Below are 22410 nucleotides of genomic sequence, written 5' to 3' on the forward strand. Positions count from 1 at the left end.
AAGGGTGACCCACTGCTTAGGCCATTTGCAGATGCATCTTAAGTCTGGACTTGAAATTCTCAACAGAATCTGACTGTTTTATTGCTGTAGGGAAATCATTCCACAGAACAGATGCATAATGAAAGAAGGCTCTGTGGCCCCCAACCTTTCTATTCACCCTAGAGACACAAAGTAGTCCTGCAACCTAAGAATGCAGAGCCCGGGCCAGTACATAGGATTTACTTAGATCAGCTAAGTAGGGAGGTGCTAGTCTGTGAATAATTTTATATGTTAATAGCAGAACCTTAAAATCCAACCTCGCAGAGACAGGAAGCCAGTGAAGAGATGCCAAAATGGGTGTAATGTGGTAAAACTTTATGCTTCCTGTCAAGTGTCTGGCAGCAGTATTTTGAACCAATCGGAGACCCCTAATGCTGGACTGCAATAAACCAGAAAATAGAACATTGAAGTAGTCCAATCTAGTACAAACAAATGCATGGATCAGGGTCTCTGCATCAGCCAGACGGGATGGAACAAATCTCGCTATATTTCACAGGTGGAAAAAAGCAGTCCTCGTAATGTCTCTAATGTGTCAAAGGACAACGTGGGATCAAAAATCATCCAGAGGCTCCTCATTTTATCAGTATGATGTATGACACACCTAGGTTAAGCATTAGCTGATCAAACTGGTGCTGGCGTCTCACTGGACCAAGAATCATCATTTTGGTGCTGTCCAAATTTATAAGAAAGAAATTGGTGGACATCCAGCTTTTCACTGACACAAGGCAATCATCTATGGACTTTCTGTGTGAGATTACCAGCAGTTATTGGCATGTACAACTGAGTGTCATCAGCATAACAATGACAGGTAATCCCAAAATGCTGCAATATGTGCCCAAGGGGTGCTATATAAAGGGGAAAAAAAAAATTTGTTCTATCAACTTTGTTTTCGCAGCGTTCATCGTTGACCCAAAATACATAGGCATACCAAACAGCAAATGTCACCTTTCCCCAGCTTCTCCATAGTCAAAGCCATACACACACACACACGCCAATTGGCTATTATAATATAGAATCATTTATATCAAGTTGTGAGATTTGCTTTGAGTTGGGAGATAATTTTAGAAATTTTTATATTGAGAAGCCTGATTAACTTTTTGTATTTGAAATTGCATAAACAAATTAAAATGTGTATATGCACAGTCTACAATAAAATAAGACTCCTGTTGGAGGAAAAAACAAAACACTAATATTATTCTTTGGTGAAAAAAAGCACCATTTATTGCAAGTCTCTCATTCACAAATTTAAAATCCAGTGTTAGGTTGCACATATGGGCAGATGTACCTCAAAACTTGTCTTTGTGACTGTGTTGAAATGAGAACAGGAGAAAACTGAAGAAGAATATACAGGGTGAACACAAAAAACACTCCTTGGTGTCAAATATTTCTAAGTTCAAAAGTTACATGAATAATTTTACAATTTTGAAGAAGAATCTGCAAGAGAAAAAAAAATAGGTTTCTGCAACTGTAGATACCAAAATTGTAAAATTATTTATAAAACTTTGATATCATAAATATTTGACACCAAGGAGTGTTTTTGTGTTCACTGTGTGTGCGCGTGTATATATATATATATATATATACTCAACAAAAATATAAACGCAACACTTTTGGTTTTGCTCCCATTTTGTATGAGATGCACTCAAAGATCTAAAACTTTTTCCACATACACAATATCACCATTTCCCTCAAATATTGTTCACAAACCAGTCTAAATCTGTGATAGTGAGCACTTCTTTGCTGAGATAATCCATCCCACCTCACAGGTGTGCCATACCAAGATGCTGATTAGACACCATGATTAGTGCACAGGTGTGCCTTAGACTGCCCACAATAAAAGGCCACTCTGAAAGGTGCAGTTTTATCACACAGCACAATGCCACAGATGTTGCAAGATTTGAGGGAGCGTGCAATTGGCATGCTGACAGCAGGAATGTCAACCAGAGCTGTTGCTCGTGTATTGAATGTTCATTTCTCTACCATAAGCCGTCTCCAAAGGCGTTTCAGAGAATTTGGCAGTACATCCAACCAGCCTCACAACCGCAGACCACGTGTAACCACACCAGCCCAGGACCTCCACATCCAGCATGTTCACCTCCAAGATCGTCTGAGACCAGCCACTCGGGACAGCTGCTGGAACAATCGGTTTGCATAACCAAAGAATTTCTGCACAAACTGTCAGAAACTGTCTCAGGGAAGCTCATCTGCATGCTCGTCATCCTCATCGGGGTCTCGACCTGACTCCAGTTTGTCGTCGCAACTTCGCACAGCCATTGAAGAGGAGTGGACCAACATTCCACAGGCCACAATTGACAACCTGATCAACTTTATGCGAAGGAGATGTGTTGCACTGCATGAGCCAAATGGTGGTCACACCAGATACTGACTGGTATCCCCCCCAATAAAACAAAACTGCACCTTTCAGAGTGGCCTTTTATTGTGGACAGTCTAAGGCACACCTGTGCACTAATCATGGTGTCTAATCAGCATCTTGGTATGGCACACCTGTGAGGTGGGATGGATTATCTCAGCAAAGGAGAAGTGCTCACTATCACAGATTTACACTGGTTTGTGAACAATATTTGAGGGAAATGGTGATATTGTGTATGTGGAAAGTTTTAGATCTTTGAGTTCATCTCATACAAAATGGGAGCAAAACCAAAAGTGTTGCATTTATATTTTTGTTGAGTATATACACACACACACACACACACTTTCTATCAAGTGTTTTTTTAGACAATGCAAGGGGAGACAAAAAATTCCTGATTCAGTTGGTGTGTTGCATCTGTGACAACAAAATGCTTGACTGCTGCTCATGGACTCAGGTGTGCAGGTTGGAGCATAACAACTGATTTCAGGGCACCAAAATAAATTTTTGCAAGTGGCAAAGTGTTCAGATACAACAAAGCATATACAGATATGAACTCTTTATATCATCTTATGTACAATTTTTTTAAACCAGTATCTGTAAATTCACTTTGTACACACATACAGTACTTACACACAAACTATATCTGTGTAACATCTTTCTCAAAACAAAACAGAAGAAAAAATGTTTTAAATAAAAACAAGACATACCTCAGCAGAAAAACCAATGGTCAAAAACGTAAACAGCTGAGTGGACCCCATGTGCAACCCATTTTGGAATCCACACTAATAAAAACATACAGCATTCAAATCGATCCCGTTAAGGTGCCACTGTGGCCAGAGAAGTCTTTGCAACGGCTGACCTGGCATCTCCTGACATTTTGATTGTCACAGAGGTGGATGTTTTTTGTTTTTTTTTGGGGGGGGGGGGGGGGGGGGGGCATCTGCAGAGCTATGACACATTGCTCTTGAGGTGTTGAGTTTGCAGTGGCTTCACGTGATACTCGTAGATCTTCAATGCAGGACCCAGCTTTATTGACAGCCCTGTCAGGACGTCGTTGCGCGTCATCAGAAGCAGGGACTTGCCATCGATTTCCTACCCAGCGGAGGGATAAATATATTATTGACATCCTACTTGTTGTTGCATGACATAATGGCATGGACAACCCTCTTACCTGATCTTGAAAAGCTGTGGCTTGTTCTTCAAAACCTGTTGCTTTAAAATAATTGACAACGTCTGCAACCCCCCAGGTGGCAGGGTCTGGCAGCTGGCCGTTCTCCACAGGGCTGTGGGGTTACGATGAATGGAGTAATTTGACAGACACATGCAGAGTAACAAGTGTTTGGACAATGACACAATTTTTATGATACAGCTGTATGTAAAGGTTTGGGCACCCCTGATGATTTCCATGATTTTCCTTTATAAATCATTGGTTGTTTGGATCAGCAATTTCAGTTAAATACATCATATAGCAGACAAACAGTGATATTTGAGGAGTAAAATGAAGTTTACATGATTTACAGAAAGTGTGCAACAAATTCTTTAAACAAAATTAGGCAGGTGCATAAATTTGGGCACCCCAACAGAAAAAATACATCAATATTTAGTAGATCCTCTTTTTGCAGAAATAACAGCCTCTGAACACTTCCTATAGCTTCCAATGAGAGTCTGGATTCTGGTTGAAGGTATTTTGGACCATTCTTCTTTACAAAAAATCTCAGGTTTGTTGGTTTCCCAGCATGGACAGCCCGCTTAAAATCACACCACAGATTTTCAATAATATTCAGGTCTGGGGACTGAGATGGCCATTCCAGAATGTTGTACTTGTTCCTCTGCATGAATGGCTTAGTAGATTTTGAGCAGTGTTTAGGGTCATTGTCTTGTTGAAAGATCCTGCCCCGGCACAACTTCAACATTCATGAACACTGTTCTCAAGAATCTGCTGATATTGACGGGAATCCATGTGACCCTCAACTTTAACAAGATTCCCAGGACCTGCACTGGCCCCACAGCATGATGGAACCACCTCCAAATTTTACTGTAGGTAGCAAGTGTTTTTCTTGGAATGCTGTGTTCTTTTTCAGCCATGCATACCGCCCCTTGTTACGTATGTCAAAATAACTCAATTTTAGTTTCATCAGTCCACAGCAGCTTATTCCAAAATTAAGCTGGCTCATCCAAATGTGCTTTAGCATACCTCAAGCGACTCTGTTTGTGGTGTGTATGCAGAAAAGGCTTCCTCTGCATTACAGTATCATACAGCATCTCTTTGTGCAAAGTGTGCTGTACAGTTGAATGATGCACAGAGACACTATCTGCAGCAAGATCATGTTTATAGGTCATTGGAGCAGGTCTATGGGTTGACTGTAACTGTTCTCACCATCCTTCACTTCATCTTATCTGAGATTTTTCTTGGCCTGCCACTTCAGACATTAACTAGTACTGTTCCTGCGGTCTTCCATTTCTTCACTATGTTCCTCACAGTGGAAACTGACAGCTGAAATCTCTGAGATAGCTTTTTGTATCCTTCCTCTAAACTATGATGTTGAAGAATCTTTGTTTTCAGGTCATTTGAGAGGTGTTTACAGGCTCCCATGTTGCAAGTCATTAGAAGAGATGCAAAGGGGGGGAACATTTGCAAATTACCTTTTTCTCATGATTGGATTAACCTGTGTAAGTAGGTCAAGGATCAATGAGCTTACCAAACCAATTTTGTGTTCTAATAATTAGTGCTAAATGTATTCAAATAAAATGACAATGGCTGCCCAAATTTATGCACCTGCCTAATTTTGTTTAAATAATTATTGTACACTTTCTGTAAATACTTGAAACTTCATTTCACTTCTCAAATGTCAGTGTGCTCGTCTGCTATATGACACATTTAACTGACATTTCTGATCCAGTCAACCAATGATTTATAAAGGAAAATCATGGAAATTATAAGAGGTGCAATAATTATGGCAATAATTATGGAATCACCGGCCTCGGAGGATGTCCATTCAGTTGTTTAATTTTGTAGAAAAAAAGCAGATCACAGACATGACACAAAACTAAAGTCATTTCAAATGGCAAATCGCTTTAAGAAACACTATAAGAAATCAAGAAAAAAAAATTGTGCCAGTCAGTAACGGTTACTTTTTTAGACCAAGCAGAGGGAAAAAAATATGGACTCACTCAATTCTGAGGAATAAATTATGGAATCACCCTGTAAATTTTCATCCCCAAAACTAACACCTGCATCAAATCAGATCTGCTCGTTAGTCTGCATCTAAAAAGGAGTGATCACACCTTGGAGAGCTGTTGCACCAAGTGGACTGACATGAATCATGGCTCCAACATGAGAGATGTCAATTGAAACAAAGGAGAGGATTATCAAACTCTTAAAAGAGGGTAAATCATCACACAATGTCGCAAAAGATGTTGGTTGTTCACAGTCAGCTGTGTCTAAACTCTGGACCAAATACAAACAACATGGGAAGGTTGTTAAAGGCAAACATACTGGTAGACCAAGGAAGACATCAAAGCGTCAAGACAGAAAACTTAAAGCAATATGTCTCAAAAATCGAAAATGCACAACAAAACAAATGAGGAACGAATGGGAGGAAACTGGAGTCAATGTCTGTGATCGAACTGTAAGAAACCGCCTAAAGGAAATGGGATTTACATACAGAAAAGCTAAACGAAAGCCATCATTAACACCTAAACAGAAAAAAACAAGGTTACAATGGGCTAAGGAAAAGCAATCGTGGACTGTGGATGACTGGATGAAAGTCATATTCAATGATAAATCTCGAATCTGCACTGGGCAAGGTGATGATGCTGGAACTTTTGTTTGGTGCCGTTCCAATGAGATTTATAAAGATGACTGCCTGAAGAGAACATGTAAATTTCCACAGTCATTGATGATATGGGGCTGCATGTCAGGTAAAGGCACTGGGGAGATGGCTGTCATTACATCATCAATAAATGCACAAGTTTACGTTGATATTTTGGACACTTTTCTTATCCCATCAATTGAAAGGATGTTTGGGGATGATGAAATCATTTTTCAAGATGATAATGCATCTTGCCATAGAGCAAAAACTGTGAAAACATTCCTTGCAAAAAGACACATCCAATGAAAAAAAAATGCTACTTTGTAACAACTTAAAAAATTGATGGAATTTGTTACAGCTAATTTTTTTAGTTTCTCACAATGTATATTTATGATTTTGTAAAGTGATTCCAGCAGATTTAAACTGGAAACCACAATTTTCCATTAGACCAATGTAAATAAGTACTCTGAATGAAGTGCACTGTATTTCACTTCTTTCAGTGTAGGGTCAATGTCATGGCCTGCAAATAGTCCGGATCTTCATCCAATTGAAAATCTTTGGTGGAAGTTGAAGAAAATGGTCCATGACAAGGCTCCAACCTGCAAAGCTGATCTGGCAACAGCAATCAGAGAAAGTTGGAGCCAGATTGATGAAGAGTACTGTTTGTCACTCATTAAGTCCATGCCTCAGAGACTGCAAGCTGTTATAAAAGCCAGAGATGGTGCAACAAAATATTAGTGATGTGCTGGAGCGTTCTTTTGTTTTTCATGATTCCATAATTTTTTCCTCAGAATTGAGTGATTCCATATTTTTTCCCCTCTGCTTGGTCTAAAAAAGTAACCGTTACTGACTGCCACAATTTTTTTTTCCTGATTTCTTATAGTGTTTCTTAAAGCCAGAAAGTTGCCATTTGAAAGGACTTTAGTTTTGTGTCATGTCTGTGATCTGCTTTTTTTCTACAAAATTAAACAACTGAATGAACATCCTCTGAGGCCGGTGATTCCATAATTTTTGCCAGGGGTTGTATATATATATATATATATATATATATATATATATATATATATATATATATATATATATATATATATATATATATATATATATATATATATATATATATATATCAATCAATCAAGTTTTATTTCTATAGCACTTTACAACAGTTTTCACTGAACCAAAGTGCTTTCCAATAGCACCAGCTAGAGATAAAATAAAAAGAACAGTACGAAAAACACAATAAAAAAACACAATAAGAGCATCCAAAATAGAATAAAAATAGACAAAAAAAAGTGTCAAAGCAATTATGTGCAAAAAGCTGCCCTGAACAAGTATGTTTTTAACTTAGCTTTAAACAGAGGCAAGCTATTAATGGACCTTAGTTCAGGAGGTAATGCATTCCACAACTTAGGACCTGCTACTGCAAAAGAACGGTCACCCCATTGTTTGGACCTGGACCTGGGAACCTCCAGAAAGTTTTGGTCAGCAGACCGAAGTGCTCTGACAGGGTTGTGTGTTTTTAACAGGTCACATAAATAAGAAGGTGCAATGCCATTTACAGCTTTAAAAACAAACATTAACAGTTTAAAATCAACTCTAAAACAGACTGGAAGCCAGTGTAGGGAGTAAAGTACAGGAGTGATGTGCTGTGCTTCCTGGTGTTGGTCAACAGGCGAGCAGCAGCATTCTGGACCAGTTGGAGTCGGTTTAGAGAGCCTTAAGTGATACCAACATAAAGTGCATTGCAATAGTCAATCCGGGAGCTGATAAAAGCATGCATAGCCTTTTCAAGGTCCTTTTGGCTTAGAAAGGGTTTGACTTTTGCCAGGAGTCTCAGCTGGAAAATCAATATGTCAATCATTAACAAAAACAACCAACATGCTATTCCAGGTTCAACCTGTCTGGAGTGGGCAGTTCTGAAAAACCTAAGCCACCAAGACATAAGGACTTTCATGAAAGAAATCGAGTCTAGTCTTAAGCATCCCACATTCCTTTGGAAAAAGTAAAAATTTCACATCTTTTTAAGAAAATCCTTCCTGCTGAAAGCAAAACAGCACAATACATTGTGACAGTGAACTGCAATACCTGTGGAACTGTACTTCTTAAGAATCACAATACATATCAAATCGGGACCAGAGTGTCGTGATACATACTGTATGCGTCTGATGTATACATCCCAAGTTGTCCAAAGAAAACTGGCTCCAAAAGTGATTATTTGAATTAACAATCCTTATAGTTTCCTTGTCCAATAACGTTTGTGACATTTGAACTTGAATTTATTTATTTGGCACACAACTCGTCAATAACAAAAACTGATACACAAGACAATTCCACAGTGACATGTGACCAAAAAGGGGGTGAGCAGAAGCAAAGCTTATAAACGCCCACCCCATATATACATACGAGGTCTGTCCAAAAAGTATCAGACCTTTTTATTTTTTTCAAAAACCTTATGGATTTGAATCACGTGTGCTTGCATGAGCCAACCTTGAACCTTTGTGAGCATGCGTGAGTTTTTTCACGCCTGTCGGTTGCGTCATTCGCCTGTGAGTAGGCTTTGAGTGAGCACTGGTCCTCCCCCCTCGTTGGATTTTCATTGCGAGGAAAATGTCTGAACGATTGGGGCAGCGCTGAATCAAATTTTTCCAGAAACTGTGAGAGACAGCCAGGTGGAAACCATTCGGAAGATTCAGACGGCTTTTGGTGGCTTTTCAGTCGAGTGAGTATCCGAGGAATTGTGTAAGAGCTGGACATGTCATGACATGTCCTGTGAGACTTCCAACTTCCGCACGTCTTTCATTACAAAATCTCCTGTAACAGTGGAATGTGCCGAAAAAGTGCTGATGTCCACCTCTTCTGCAATTTCTCTGGTAGTCAGACGACGTCCCGGATCAACACAGCGTTCACTTTGGAAATGATCTGGTCGTTTCAGCCTGCCGATGGCCGCTCGGAGCGCGGCGCACCCTCCGCCATTGTGCGCCGTCTTTAAACCAGTTGTAACACTCCTTAATCTGTGTGATGCCCATAGGATCGTCACCGAAAGCCGTCTGAATCTTCCGAATGGTTTCCACCTGGCTGTCTCTCACAGTTTCTGGAAAAATTTGATGCAGCAAAGCTCCAAATCATTCAGACATTTTCCTCGCAATGAAAATCCAACGAGGGTGGTGGACCAGTGCTCACATAAAGCCTGCTCACAGGCGAATGATGCAACCGACAGGCGTGAAACAACTCACGCATGCGCATGAAGGTTCAAGGTTGGCTCATGCAAGCACACGATTCAAATCCATATGGTTTTTGAAAAAATTAAAAAGGTCTGATACTTTTTGGACAGACCTCGTACATACATACATACATACATACATATACAGTAGTGTTCAGAATAATAGTAGTGCTATGTGACTTAAAAAGATTAATCCAGGTTTTGAGTATATTTCTTATGGTTACATGGGAAACAAGGTACCAGTAGATTCAGTAGATTCTCACAAATCCAACAAGACCAAGCATTCATGATATGCACACTCTTAAGGCTATGAAATTGGGCTATTAGTAAAAAAAGTAGAAAAGGGGGTGTTCACAATAATAGTAGTGTGGCATTCAGTCAGTGCGTTCGTCAATTTTGTGGAACAAACAGGTGTGAATCAGGTGTCCCCTCTTTAAGGATGAAGCCAGCACCTGTTGAACATGCTTTTCTCTTTGAAAGCCTGAGGAAAATGGGACGTTCAAGACATTGTTCAGAAGAACAGCGTAGTTTGATTAAAAAGTTGATTGGAGAGGGGAAACCTTATACGCAGGTGCAAAAAATTATAGGCTGTTCATCTACAATGATCTCCAATGCTTTAAAATGGAGAAAAAAAACAAAACAAAACAGAGATGCGTGGAAGAAAATGGAAACTAACCATCAAAATGGATAGATGAATAACCATAATGGCAAAGGCTCACCCATTGATCAGCTCCAGGATGATCAAAGACAGTCTGGAGTTACCTGTAAGTGCTGTGACAGTTAGAAGATGCCTGTGTGAAGCTAAATTATTTGCAAGAATCCCCCGCAAAGTCCCTCTGTTAAATAATAGACATGTGCAGAAGAGGTTACAATTTGCCAAAGAACACATCAACTGGCCTAAAGAGAAATGGAGGAATATTTTGTGGACTGATGAGAGCACATTGTTCTTTTTGGGTCCAAGGGCCGCAGACAGTTTGTGAGACGACCCCCAAACTCTGAATTCAAGCCACAGTTCACAGTGAAGACAGTGAAGCATGGTGGTGCAAGCATCATGATATGGGCATGTTTCTCCTACTATGGTGTTGGGCCTATATATCGCATACCAGGTATCATGGATCAGTTTGGATATGTCAAAATACTTGAAGAGGTCATGTTGCCTTATGCTGAAGAGGACATGCCCTTGAAATGGGTGTTTCATCAAGACAATGACCCCAAGCACACTAGTAACCAAGAAAAATTTTGGTTCCAAACCAACAAAATTAATGCCTTGCAGATGTGAAGAAATCATGAAAAACTGGTTATACAACTAAATACTAGTTTAGTGATTCACGGGATTGATAAAAAAAGCAGTTTGAACATAATAGTTTTGAGTTTGTAGTGTCAACAGCAGATGCTACTATTATTGTGAACACCCCCTTTTCTACTTATTGTTTTTACTAATAGCCCAATTTCATAGCCTTAAGAGTGTGCATATCATGAATGCTTGGTCTTGTTGGATTTGTGAGAATCTACTGAATCTACTGGTACCTTGTTTCCCATGTAACAATAAGAAATATACTCAAAACCTGGATTAATCTTTTTAGTCACATAGCAATGCTATTATTCTGAACACTACTTTGTCACTTATGTTTCTATTGAAAATACATCACAGACTGTAAATTAAATAGCTTGCATGATGTCATGTATTCAATGAGTGTTCAACATCACATACAGCTGACCTTAAGGAAGGAGGTCCTACTGGCATACATGTGCATTTGTTCTTATGGGATCGACTGAGAAACACACAGTGCATCCAGAAAGTATTCACCATATTCAATTTTTCCATGTTTTGTTATATTACAACCTTATTCCAAAATGGAGAAAAAAAATTTTTCCCTCAAAAATCTACTCACAACACCCCATAATGACAACATGAAGAAAGTTTTTAGAAATTTTTTCAAATGTATTTATTAAAAAACAAACAAAAAACTAAGAAATCACATGTACATAAGTATTCACATCTTTTGCTCAATACTTTGTTGATGCACCTTTGGGAGCAACTACAGCCTCAATTTCTCTGGAATATGATGCCACAAGCTTGGCTCACCTGTCTTTGGGCAGTTTTGCTCATTCCTCTTTGCAGCACCTCTCAAGCTCCATCAGGTTGGATGGGGAGTGTCGGTGCACAGCCATTTTTATATCTCTCCAGACATGTAACTGGATTCAGGTCTGGGCTCTGGCTGGGCCTCTCAGGGACGTTGTGCTGAAACCACTCCTTTGATATCTTGGCTGTGTGCTTAGGGTCAAGCTGAAAGATGAACCTTCACCCCAGTCTGAGGTCAAGAGCACTCTGGAACAGGTTTTCATCCAGGGTGTCTCTGTAAATTGGTGCATTCATCTTCCCCCCAATCCTGACTAGTGTCCCACTTCCTGCCACTGAAAAACATCCCCACAGCATGATGCTGCCACCACCATGCTTCACTGTAGAGATGGTGCCTGATTTCCTCCAAACACAATGCCTGGCATTCTTGCCAATGAGTTCAATCTTTGTCTCATCAGACCAGAGAATTGTGTTTCTCATGGTTTGAGAGGCCATCAGGTGCCTTTTGGCAAACTTTAGGCGGGCTGCCATGTTCCTTTTACTAAGGAGTGGCTTCCCTCTGGTCTGTCTAAAATACAGGCCTGATTGGTGGATTGTTGCAGAGGTGGTTCTCCATCTGGAAGGTTCTCCTCCCTCTACAGAGGAATGCTGGAGCTCTGACAGAGTGACCACTGGGTTCTTAGTTACCTTCCTGACTACAGTCCTTCTCCCCCAATTGTTTAGTTTAGAGGGGCGGACAACTCTAGGAAGAGTCCTGGTGGATCTGGTGAATTTGTTTTTTATTTTTAATAAATTTGCAAAAATGTAAAAAACAGAAGCTTTTTTCACATTGTCATTATGGGGTATTGTGTGTTGGATTTTGAGGAAAAAAATTAATTTCATCCATTTTAGAGTAAGACTGTAACATAACAAAATGTGGAAATAGTGAAGCACTGTTAATACTTTCTGAATGCACTGTATTTAAGAACAACAACAACAAGAAACTAGGCCCCAGAATATCACTGAGCCTTGGCAAAGGTGTGCACTGTAATGAGTGATGCTCTACTTTCAGACTGATCATGGCAGTATGTTGATATTTTTGTTTCACCAGATCAATGTCAGAACCTTAGGTGTGTGGAGAACATACCTTTTGGTGTCAACGGAACCATTAGTACTGTTTTCCATGTTGGCTGTTAAGAAAAGAAGAACAAAAAGAAAGGGTGGGGGGAGCATTGCCAGAGATAGAGATAACATTTTTACAATATTAATCATCTAATGAAAAGAGTCGATGTGACATTTTACATACATTATCCAGTAGCAGTCAAGTCTACAGTTGTGCGTCACACAATTATCACAAGATTGCTACCGCTTACAAGCGCCACTGGACGAAGCACCATGTGTTCACATCCAGTAGATGGGTCAAAATGCATACAACACTGCCATCTACTAGATGGCAGTGTGAATAGCATCAGCCCAAATATCACACGGTTGTTGATCTGAATTACACTACAAACAGAATTTTAAGTTTTGCAAATGCTTTTTTTTTTATACAAATGACAAATACACATTTATTTGTAAAAACCAACACACACGTTACAGTAACTTGTGTGTTGTTTTTTTAATCAACCAATCAGTGATGAGCGGAGGCTGATTTTCCCATAATGCCTTTTGGCATCTGTGTGTGTTAACGCTCAAACCTTCAGAATTAGTGCATTATTTTAAAATTAAAAGATATGTGTTATACTTTCACTTTGCAAAATTGACAGAGTTAACAGTAGTATATAAAAAAATCAATCTGGAATTAGTTTGGTTTTTAAATCAAACTATAAGTCAAATCTGTTTTTGCTGTGTATGCCTTTGCCACACACCTGGACCGCTGTATGCTATGAATGTAAATGACTCTGTTACAGCAGTGAGGTAGGGCGCACAAAGACAGAAGCTCTGACTCATTGTGTTGGGTTTGTGATCGACTTTGATTCTACTCAGCAACATCGGCAGTGCTTAAACTCAAAACTGGCTTGTTAGTAGCTGACAGTGTACTGGAGTCAATATTAAAAGAGTTTAGCTGTAGCTTCCACTAATTTTTTTTTTTTTACCAGTTTATCAGTTTATGGTTATAAAAGTTAACTTTTCAGTTAGCGAATTAATGGTTATCAAAGCTAACGTTTTGGTTAGCTGTGCCCACCACTGAACCAAATGCACAATCAAGCAGATTGCAGAAATGATTTACAGTAAAACTAACATATAATGGATTCAGGAGGACCAACGAATTTTGTCCCTTATAACTGAAATCTGTAATACGTGTAAAATGGACAAAATCCATTATATGTATGTAACAGTGACGTGCAGTCAGGGGAGACAGGTGAGGCTGTGCTTCACCTGTCATCATGAAAAGAAAAAATGTAAAATGAAAATAAATAAATAAATAAATAAAATGGTTATATTTATCCAGTGATTTGTACTATAGAGCTATTTTCCTTTAAACTTCACCACTTTTAGATTATTTTTTTATTCAAAATCGCTGAATTTTTCCATTTGCTGTTCCAATCCTACAGAGACATGCGGTGAGGCAGCAGCCAGCTGTGCCTCACCTTGGATTGTGCAATCACTGGGCTAACAGCTGGAATACTTTGCAGTGAGACTGTATTACTGTCTCTCTGTATGTCGCCATTAAAATGGCAAAACACTTTGGATGTTATGAACTTAAATTCCACAGATTAGCTGATGTACATAAAGTACAGTGTTTTTTGTCAACAGCTGTATGTGTGTGTAATGTGTTTCATGTGCTGAGCAATCATAAAATGGCTGCAAAAAGGCACCAGGTCAGGAGCCGAAAGGTTTGTTTCAGACTGCGGGATCGAAGACCCGCTCTTTTCAATGGAATGGTACACGTGAAGTCTGGCTGTGTGGATGCCCAGCAAGAAACTGCCTTTTCCTGCTTTATTTTCTCAACTTATTACAATCTCTGGACTCATATGAGATACTATGGCCTAAAGAATTTACAAACCGCTCATCAAACATGAGCAGTCGACCACTTACATTCAAAGCCAGAAAAAGGCTCAAAACATAGTCGGAAGAGGACTGATGGACAACTTTCTTCCGAGGCAGTGATCTCCACTGAGACAGAGCGACTTTTAAAACTTAAGGAAGATAATAAACTTCTGCAAACAAGTCACTGATGCTTTTATTCAGAAGGAACGGTACATGGACTTCATTTATAAGTAAAGGTAAGTCCATAATAATGTTTTTTTTAATTAAATGTGTTTTTTTGCATGCTACAGTTTGTATGTGTAAAGAATGCTGATATGAGATTTTAAAAATAACCTGTTAACTGCTGCCAATCAAACGGTAAATAAGCTACTCTGTAGGGTTGATATGTTTGTAAATCTGATTATGATGAAATCAGTGCCTCACCAGCCAACAACCTCACCGCACATCACTGGTATATAATGGATTAGTTACAGTCAGAAGGCGCCGAATGATCTACGAGGAATCCTGAATCAGGGGCTGCCTCGTTTAATGACTGGGTCAAAAATTCCTCTGAAAAAAATGCTTGCCTTAAAGAAGCGGCGGATATGATTATGTGTATTAAAAAGATCACATTTGGTCGAGTCACTTTTTTTCTAAGTTCACTGTGCAGGAAGTGGTACCTTAAAATCCTAAACACTGATTTATACATCTGCAGCTCTGTAACTCCGTGCCATGAAATGATGTTGACATGCGTGACAGTTTTTGCTTAGCTTGTGCTTGCTGCTGCAGTGTTTTGTCTTCTAAATAAACAACTTGCCGATTAAATTGAGTTCTGTCCTGTGAAAAGATGATCCCTAATACATTTGTGTTTGAAATACAACTGAATCTTTTTGTTGTGCAAATCCCAGTATTTTGTTAATGAACATTGTGCATGTAAATGCAATCTTCCTTGACATTTTCCCCCTCTGTTACAGAGCCTAAGAAATTCTACAATTTGTACACTTCTCTGTTTACAATTATGTATCAGCAAACTGTGCCACAAAAACTTGGGAAAGACAAATAAATGTAAAGCTCTTTGCTCAATGTTCTTTGATAGAATGCAGCTGTGATTTGTAAAACTAAGACTTACAATCTTTCACTGGGCAGTAATGTTTCATCAAATTTCAAAGAATTCAGTGCATCCGTTCAGACAGCATTGCCAGCATTCTTGACGCCAATCATTGGTGGTTCTATTGGAGAGACAATTAAGTCCAAAAAGAGCATTAATAAAAAGCAGTAACAAACACAACAACAAGAGAAATCAGAGATCTGCCAATCCGGATCCTGATGACCTTCAAAATTCAGTGGAGTCTTCCATGCCCTAATATTATCTGTGGTGCAAAATGAGTTTGACTTAGTTCAGTTGCTGCCTTTAAGGTCAAGAAACACCTGGGAAGAGTTCACGAAGTCACGAGGTTCCTGAACAGAGCTGTCTGGCAATGCAACACCTAAGCAGGAGAAGAAAGGACCAACTCTTTTGGGACTTCTTGCTTAATGTGACTTAATGGGTAGGTATGAGACTTGGATGCCAATTAGTGATGTAAAGTGAAGACTGGAAGTCTTTCATACTTGGTCTCTTCAGCGAATACTCAGGTTTCTGTCATAATAATTTTATGTTATTTGGGTATATTCAGATGAAGCGTATAACACCTGTACTGGTAGATTAGATTCGATAGAACTTTTAACTGAGGTTCCAGCAGCATTGTATAGCAGCATACAGGGTAAGAGGCAGAGTATCAAAAGAAAAAGCAAAAAAAAGAAAAAGAAAAAAAAAAAGAAATGCAAATATAAATATGTATAAAATACACAAATATGAGACATACTGATCACAAATGGCTCACTGCACTGGCTACTACTGTTCCTCTCTTTCCCGTCTTCTGTCTTCCTGTTACCCCTCCCTTCCTCCTTGTGAGGGAATATATGCTATGACACTTTGGCCATGTGACACATTTCTCTGGGCATGACTCAGAAAGCAGGTGCCTCAGCTGAGGACCTGAGCAGTTGGTAAAGGCCAAGGGGATGCCCAGGTTTCACTTGGCTGCAGCATATACAAGGTGTCCAAAAAAGTGCCACGAAATCATTTGACTAATTCTAAACCGGCTAATCTCAATTTTTTTTTTTTAAATCAAAATACAGTTGTATGCAAATGTTTGGGCACCCCTGATGATTTCCATGATTTTGCTTTATAAATCATTGATTGTTTGGATCAGCAATTTCACTTAAATATATCATATAGCAGACGAACACACTTAAATTTGAGAAATGAAATGAAGTTTCTAGTATTTACAGAAAGTATGCAATAACTATTTAAACAAAATTGGGCAGTTGCATAAATTTGCGCACCCTTGTCATTTTATTGATTTGAATGCATTTAGTAGGGGTGGGAGGAAAAAGCGATTCACATAAGTATCGCAATTTTTTGTTTCACTTTTTTTTTTTTTTAATATTGATATTTTTCTAAATATGAATGCTTCATTTTAGACTACATTTATCAGCTGGGTTTGTAAAAGCTACTGCTTTTCTCCAACAGAGGGCAAAATGCCTACTTGGCAACGCGACGTCACATCCGTCCACGTGGGGGGGGAATTAAATTGAAAGCGGATGGCGGACAACTCGCTATGTGGCGTGGGGATAAAACTCCCACCATCACATTTTGGATTTTTTTGTTTTGAAGGGAAAAGCAGAACTGGACATGTCGAAAGCTATTTGTAAAATCTGTAATGCACACGTTGCGTACTACGGAAATACAACAAACCTCATTGCCCACCTAGCAAGGCACCATCCTGAAGTAAATGCAGAGCTTCCAGTCAAACCTCCTGCAGCAGCAAGCCAGCAGACACTGAAAGCAGCATTTTCCAATCTACCCAGCAGTTCTGACGAAGCGAAACGCATCACAAAATCAATCACGGTCTTTATTTGCAAAGACCTGCTATGGACTAATGAAACTAAAATTGACTTATTTGGACATAACAAGGGGCGGTATGTATGGCTGAAAAAAACCCCCGCAGCATTCCAAGAAAAACACTTGCTACCTACAGTAAAATTTGGAAGTGGTTCCATCATGCTGTGTGGCTGTGTGGCCAGTGCAGGTACTGGGAATCTTGTTAAAGTTGAGGGTCACATTCCAGTCAATATCAGCAGAGTCTTGAGAACAATGTTCATGAATCAGTGACAAAGTTGAAGTTGTGCCGAGGCTGGATCTTTCAACAAGACAACGACCCTAAACACTGCTCAAAATCTACTAAGGCATTCATGCAGAGGAACAAGTACATTCTGAATGGCCATCTCAGTCCCCAGACCTGGATATTATTGAAAATCTGTGGTGTGATTTTAAACGGGCTCTCCATGCTCAGAGACCATGTAAAGAAAGAATGGTCCAAAATACCTTCAACCAGAATCCAGACTCTCATTGGAAGCTAAAGGAAGCATTTAGAGGCTGTTATTTCTGCAAAAGGAGGATCTAAGAAATATTATTGTTTTCTGTTCGGGTGTCCAAATTTATGCACCTGCTTAATTTTGTTTAAAGAATTGTTGCACACTTTCTGTAAATCCTATAAACTTCATTTCACTTGTCAAATATCACTGTTTGTCTGCTATATGATATATTTGACTGAAATTGCTGATCCAAACAACCAATGATTTATAAAGGAAAATCATGGAAATCATCAAGGGTGCCCAAACTTTTGCATACAACTGCACAGATGCTGGTCATATAATTAGTTATAATTATAATTATTGTGAAGAGGAAGATGTAACATGCCAGACCCTAACAATGCAGAAGAGCTGAAGACCACTATCAGAGCAACCTGGGCTCTCATACCACCTGAGCAGTGCCACAGAATTATCGACTCCATGCCACGCCACATTGCTGCAGTAATTCAGGCAAAAGGAGCCCCAACTACGTATCGAATGCTGTACATGCTCGTACTTTTAATGTTTATACTTTTCAGTTGGCCAACATTTCTAAAAATCCTTTTTTGTATTGGTCTTAAGTAATATTCTAATTTTCTGAAATACTGAATTTGGGATTTTCATTAATTGTCAGCTATAATCATCAAAATTAAAAGAAATAAACATTTGAAATATATTAGTCTGTGTGTAAAGAATGAATACAATATACAAGTTTCACTTTTTGAATGGAATTACTGAAATAAACTTTTTCATGATATTCTAATTATATGACCAGCACCTGTATATGTGAGGAATTTCTTCTGACGTAGTTTGAGACTGATCCAACGAGGATGCCGCTTACAATCGAGCAAAAAGGGAAACTGGTGGAATTCTACTTTGAGACCAAGTCGATTGTGCAAACCCAACGACAATATCAATGTAATTTTGCAGTTGGCTCACAATATGCTAAACCGTTATATTACACTTGAGGTACTTCATGAATGTGTTTATTAAATATGGATTGTTGAATAGAAATGTTTGTTATTGTTAACACTAATGTAACTATATATAGTATGCATAATTTGAGTGTATTTCGTTGCTCATAAAATAAAGAAAAATTGAAAAGAAGTTTGGAAAATCCACTTTTTTTCATCACATATTGATTGCATTGTGCGTTAGTCAATAGAAAACCCATGAAATGAAAAATTAAAAGTAAATAAAAGGCCCTTGAGTCAATTTTAAGTACAAAAAAATTAAATTAAAAATGACCCTTGCGGATGTTACGCCGTCTGTCAAAACCAAGTGGGAGATATAGATGGTTAAAAGTCGCATAAACTATAGCTAACATTTACACTTAGATGGGCATTCTACTCTGAAATATGTATTCTCCGATATACATCGTCAATTTGTATAAAAGATAAGCGTATTAAGAAATTATAACAAGTTGAAAACAACCTGAGAATTGTCTGTCAATAATAACATCCGCAAGGGTCCATACTCTTATTAATTTCACTTTTCCATAATGGAAAAGTGAAATTTTTAAAGTTAATAGTTAATGAGTTATCTTGAGCTTTGTGGTTTATGAAAGAAATATATGTGTACTACAATTTCAAACTAGTTTGCAATAAAAACATGTAACTTGAAAAACTGACCTTTGTGTTACACTTTCATAACAGTTTATCATATTGTGAGCCAATTAGAAAAGCCCCAGACAGAAAGATAACATATATACATATATGTATACATTCTTCATTTTTTTTTTTAATGGTAAAAGGGATGGGTATTTCTAAGCGTTTGCTTCTGTCTACACCCTTTCTGCCACATGGGTACACTGTTAAATTGTTTTTATGAGTTTTTTGTTACTGTTGAGTCTGTCCGAATAAATTCATTCATTCACTAATCTCTTGCACTTCCTGATTTACTCTCTCCACATCATCCAGCTACTTCTCTCTCATTTTCTTCATGCATCAGCTCCTCAAAATAATCCCTCCACCTTCTCAACACACTCTCCTCACTTGTCAGCACATCCTTTATCACCCTAACCTGCTGCAGATAATTTCCAGCTCTGTCCCTTTGTCTGACCAATCAGTACATCCTTTTCTCCTTCTTTAGTGTACAACTTCTTGTACAGCTCACTATATGCTTAGCTTCTGCCACTTGTTTGCCTTACGTCACATCTCCTTACACTCCTTTCATCTCTCCGACTATCCCAATTTTTTTCACCAACCTTTCTTGTTATGCTTTCCTGAACATCTCATTCCACCACTGTCTCCTTGTCTTCCTTCCTGTCCAGATGTCACACCCAGTAACTTCCTAGCTGTCTCCTTCACCACATCTGCAGCACTTTTCCAGTTGTCCAAAACGCTTCTCCTCCATCCGGTGCCCGTCTCACCCGCTCACTGAATTTCACACTCGTTCAGCTTCCAACCGTCTGACCCTTTGAGCTCTGACTCTCTTCATTCACCTCTCAAGTCATTCTACAAACCACCACCCTATGCTGTCTAACTACACTCTCCCCTGCCACCACCTTACAGTCTCCAATTTCTTTTAGCTTTGTAAAATAATTATTAATAGTAATAATCTTTACTAAGCAAATTTCTAAAAAAGTGCTGCACAATAAAACCAAAATAAACAATTGAGTCAATTTTAAACCTGGTAGGTAGGTAAATCGATTAACTAAACTCAAAGAAGGAACGTGTGAAAAAAATAGCATCTAGAGAGCGAATTAAAAATATTAAAATCAAGCACGTGGGTATATATATATATATATATTTATGTGTGTGTGTGTATAGACCCACACAAAACCGTTTCAGCGTAATTACAGTATATCTGACAATAAACCTATCACGCTGTAGTGCCATATTTCTAAAATGGAAAAAGCTCAATTAATCTAATTGCTAAACACGCAAAAACACATCTCAGTACAGCTTGGCGTAGAAATAATGAATTACAGCAGGTTTTTGATAGCCATTAAGCTAACCGAAACAAGATACAGCAGTTAGCCGTCTTTGCTAATAAAATTCGAAGTTACCTCATTCCAGATGTAAGACAGCGTCAAAATATCAGAGCTATTAACGCACTCCGGATAAGAAGTTGTCTCATCATTGAAATAGTCCACGAATTTGATTTGATAACATTTACTCAAGTAAAGCCAACTAGCCTCTTCTTCCGTTTAGCTTCCTTCACCCACATAACACTGAAGGCTCATGGGAAATGTAGTTTATATTTAAAAGCTTATTTAAGTAGGTTTTCATTTAAATGTTTAATACAATCTACAGTTTTAAAAGCTAGTTTAAAAATAGAGTAATTGACATATAAGACACCTGATGAATGGCAAGATTCTGAATGAACTCTGGTGGCAATGGCTTTATCAGCCCTAAAAATGTAACTGATGAACAGTTCTTTTGGTTTGCATTAAAACAAAATAATCAAGAGAAACGGATAAAAACAAAGAGGTGAGTCGAAAAATGAAAGGCAGAAAAAACAAGAGTAAGAGAAAAGTAGGGAAGGGAAAAAAGGAAGTGAGTAGAGAAAGAGATTAAAGGAAAACAAAAAACAAAGGCATAAAAAGAGAACAAGAAAAAAGTAATAAAGATAAAAAGCCACTTTAATGACAGAGTTGTTTTTAATTTCTTGAAACTATAACCCCATCTTCAGCCTACAACTTTTTGGTCATTTTACTATCATTATTGCTCTTACGGTTGCTTGTTGTTCTGTATTACTGGTTAGCACTGTTGCCTCACAGCAAAGTCATGGGATCAATTCCCAACTGTGGCCTTTCTATGTGGAGTTTGCATGTTCTCCCCATTTGTGTGGGTTTCCTCGGGGTGGTCTGGTTTCCTGCCACATTCAAAGACATGCAGGTCGGGTGAATTGGAAACTTTACAATTGCCCAGGTCTCCCTTGCAAAAGAGATCTGTGGACTTACTACACATTTTCTGGAATCATTTACACACATACGCACAGCGATTTTGGATTGGAACATGCTGAATTCTCACATGTGGTTGTCCCAACTTTGCCCAAATGAAAAATATGGATATTGCAAAGTCTATTCAGCTTCATTACTTCACACTGGACCACATTTAATTACTTCATTTCTGGAGTTAAATTAGAAAAACAAACAAAAAACAAATGATGGTGTTACATATGCATGAGGTGCATTAACAGCAGTAAGTGTTTATTCCTTCGAGGGCAAATGATCACAAATAAATATTCCAATTGTTCACAGTCTGGAACATATTTGTGAGGACTGTCTGCGTTTATACATTTAAAAGCAGAAATCCATCAGACATCTTTGAATATAAATACAAACAGTATAAGAAACTCTTGTGCCTTTGGACATCAAGCCCTGTTCACACTTTCAGGGAAATGCATCCAGGAAGGTCACGTTACATCTGTCACAAAGCCGAAGTCCAAGATCATGGTTGCACATGAATGTAATCGAGCACATGGTTTCATGACATAACATGCTGGAATTGTGCCATGTGACGTGTAGAAGTCAAGTGGAGCA

At 38.6% G+C, this 22410-nt stretch overlaps 1 protein-coding gene and 1 long non-coding RNA gene across 4 annotated transcripts; both read right to left on the bottom strand.

Annotated features, from left to right (window-relative positions):
• Positions 1–3348: 3348 nt before the first annotated feature.
• Positions 3349–21088, bottom strand: samd13 (sterile alpha motif domain containing 13). Of its 3 annotated transcripts, XM_034179937.1 has the most exons (5): positions 20932–21088; positions 15601–15700; positions 12649–12691; positions 3582–3693; positions 3349–3502 (listed from the first exon to the last, which is right to left on the bottom strand). In XM_034179937.1, exons 2-5 carry the CDS (start codon positions 15626–15628, stop codon positions 3359–3361), a joined length of 327 nt encoding a protein of 108 aa, XP_034035828.1. In that variant the 5' UTR covers positions 15629–15700; positions 20932–21088; the 3' UTR covers positions 3349–3358. The 3 variants fall into 3 exon arrangements, with proteins under 3 accessions (XP_034035828.1, XP_034035830.1, XP_034035829.1); XM_034179939.1 differs by lacking the exon at positions 15601–15700; XM_034179938.1 differs by lacking the exon at positions 20932–21088 and having other exon boundaries at positions 15601–15745.
• On the bottom strand, positions 8072–11272 carry LOC117518711. Its single transcript, XR_004563045.1, has 2 exons — positions 11055–11272; positions 8072–8491 (listed from the first exon to the last, which is right to left on the bottom strand). It is a non-coding gene; the product is annotated as an uncharacterized LOC117518711 (long non-coding RNA).
• Positions 21089–22410: the final 1322 nt, after the last annotated feature.

The sequence above is a fragment of the Thalassophryne amazonica genome, chromosome 10, assembly GCF_902500255.1.
Source record: "Thalassophryne amazonica chromosome 10, fThaAma1.1, whole genome shotgun sequence".
Taxonomy (NCBI): domain Eukaryota; kingdom Metazoa; phylum Chordata; class Actinopteri; order Batrachoidiformes; family Batrachoididae; genus Thalassophryne; species Thalassophryne amazonica.

What these genes read in the sequence shown, in the direction of transcription:
- samd13 (XM_034179937.1), bottom strand. Translation starts at nt 15,628, where the DNA reads ATGAAACATTACTGCCCAGTGAAAGATT. An exon ending in TTACTGCCCAGTGAAAGATT is followed by an intron (nt 12,692 to 15,600) that starts GTAAGTCTTAGT and finishes TTTTCTTAACAG; the next exon opens with CCAACATGGAAAACAGTACT. An exon ending in CCACAGCTTTTCAAGATCAG is followed by an intron (nt 3,503 to 3,581) that starts GTAAGAGGGTTG and finishes TCCGCTGGGTAG; the next exon opens with GAAATCGATGGCAAGTCCCT.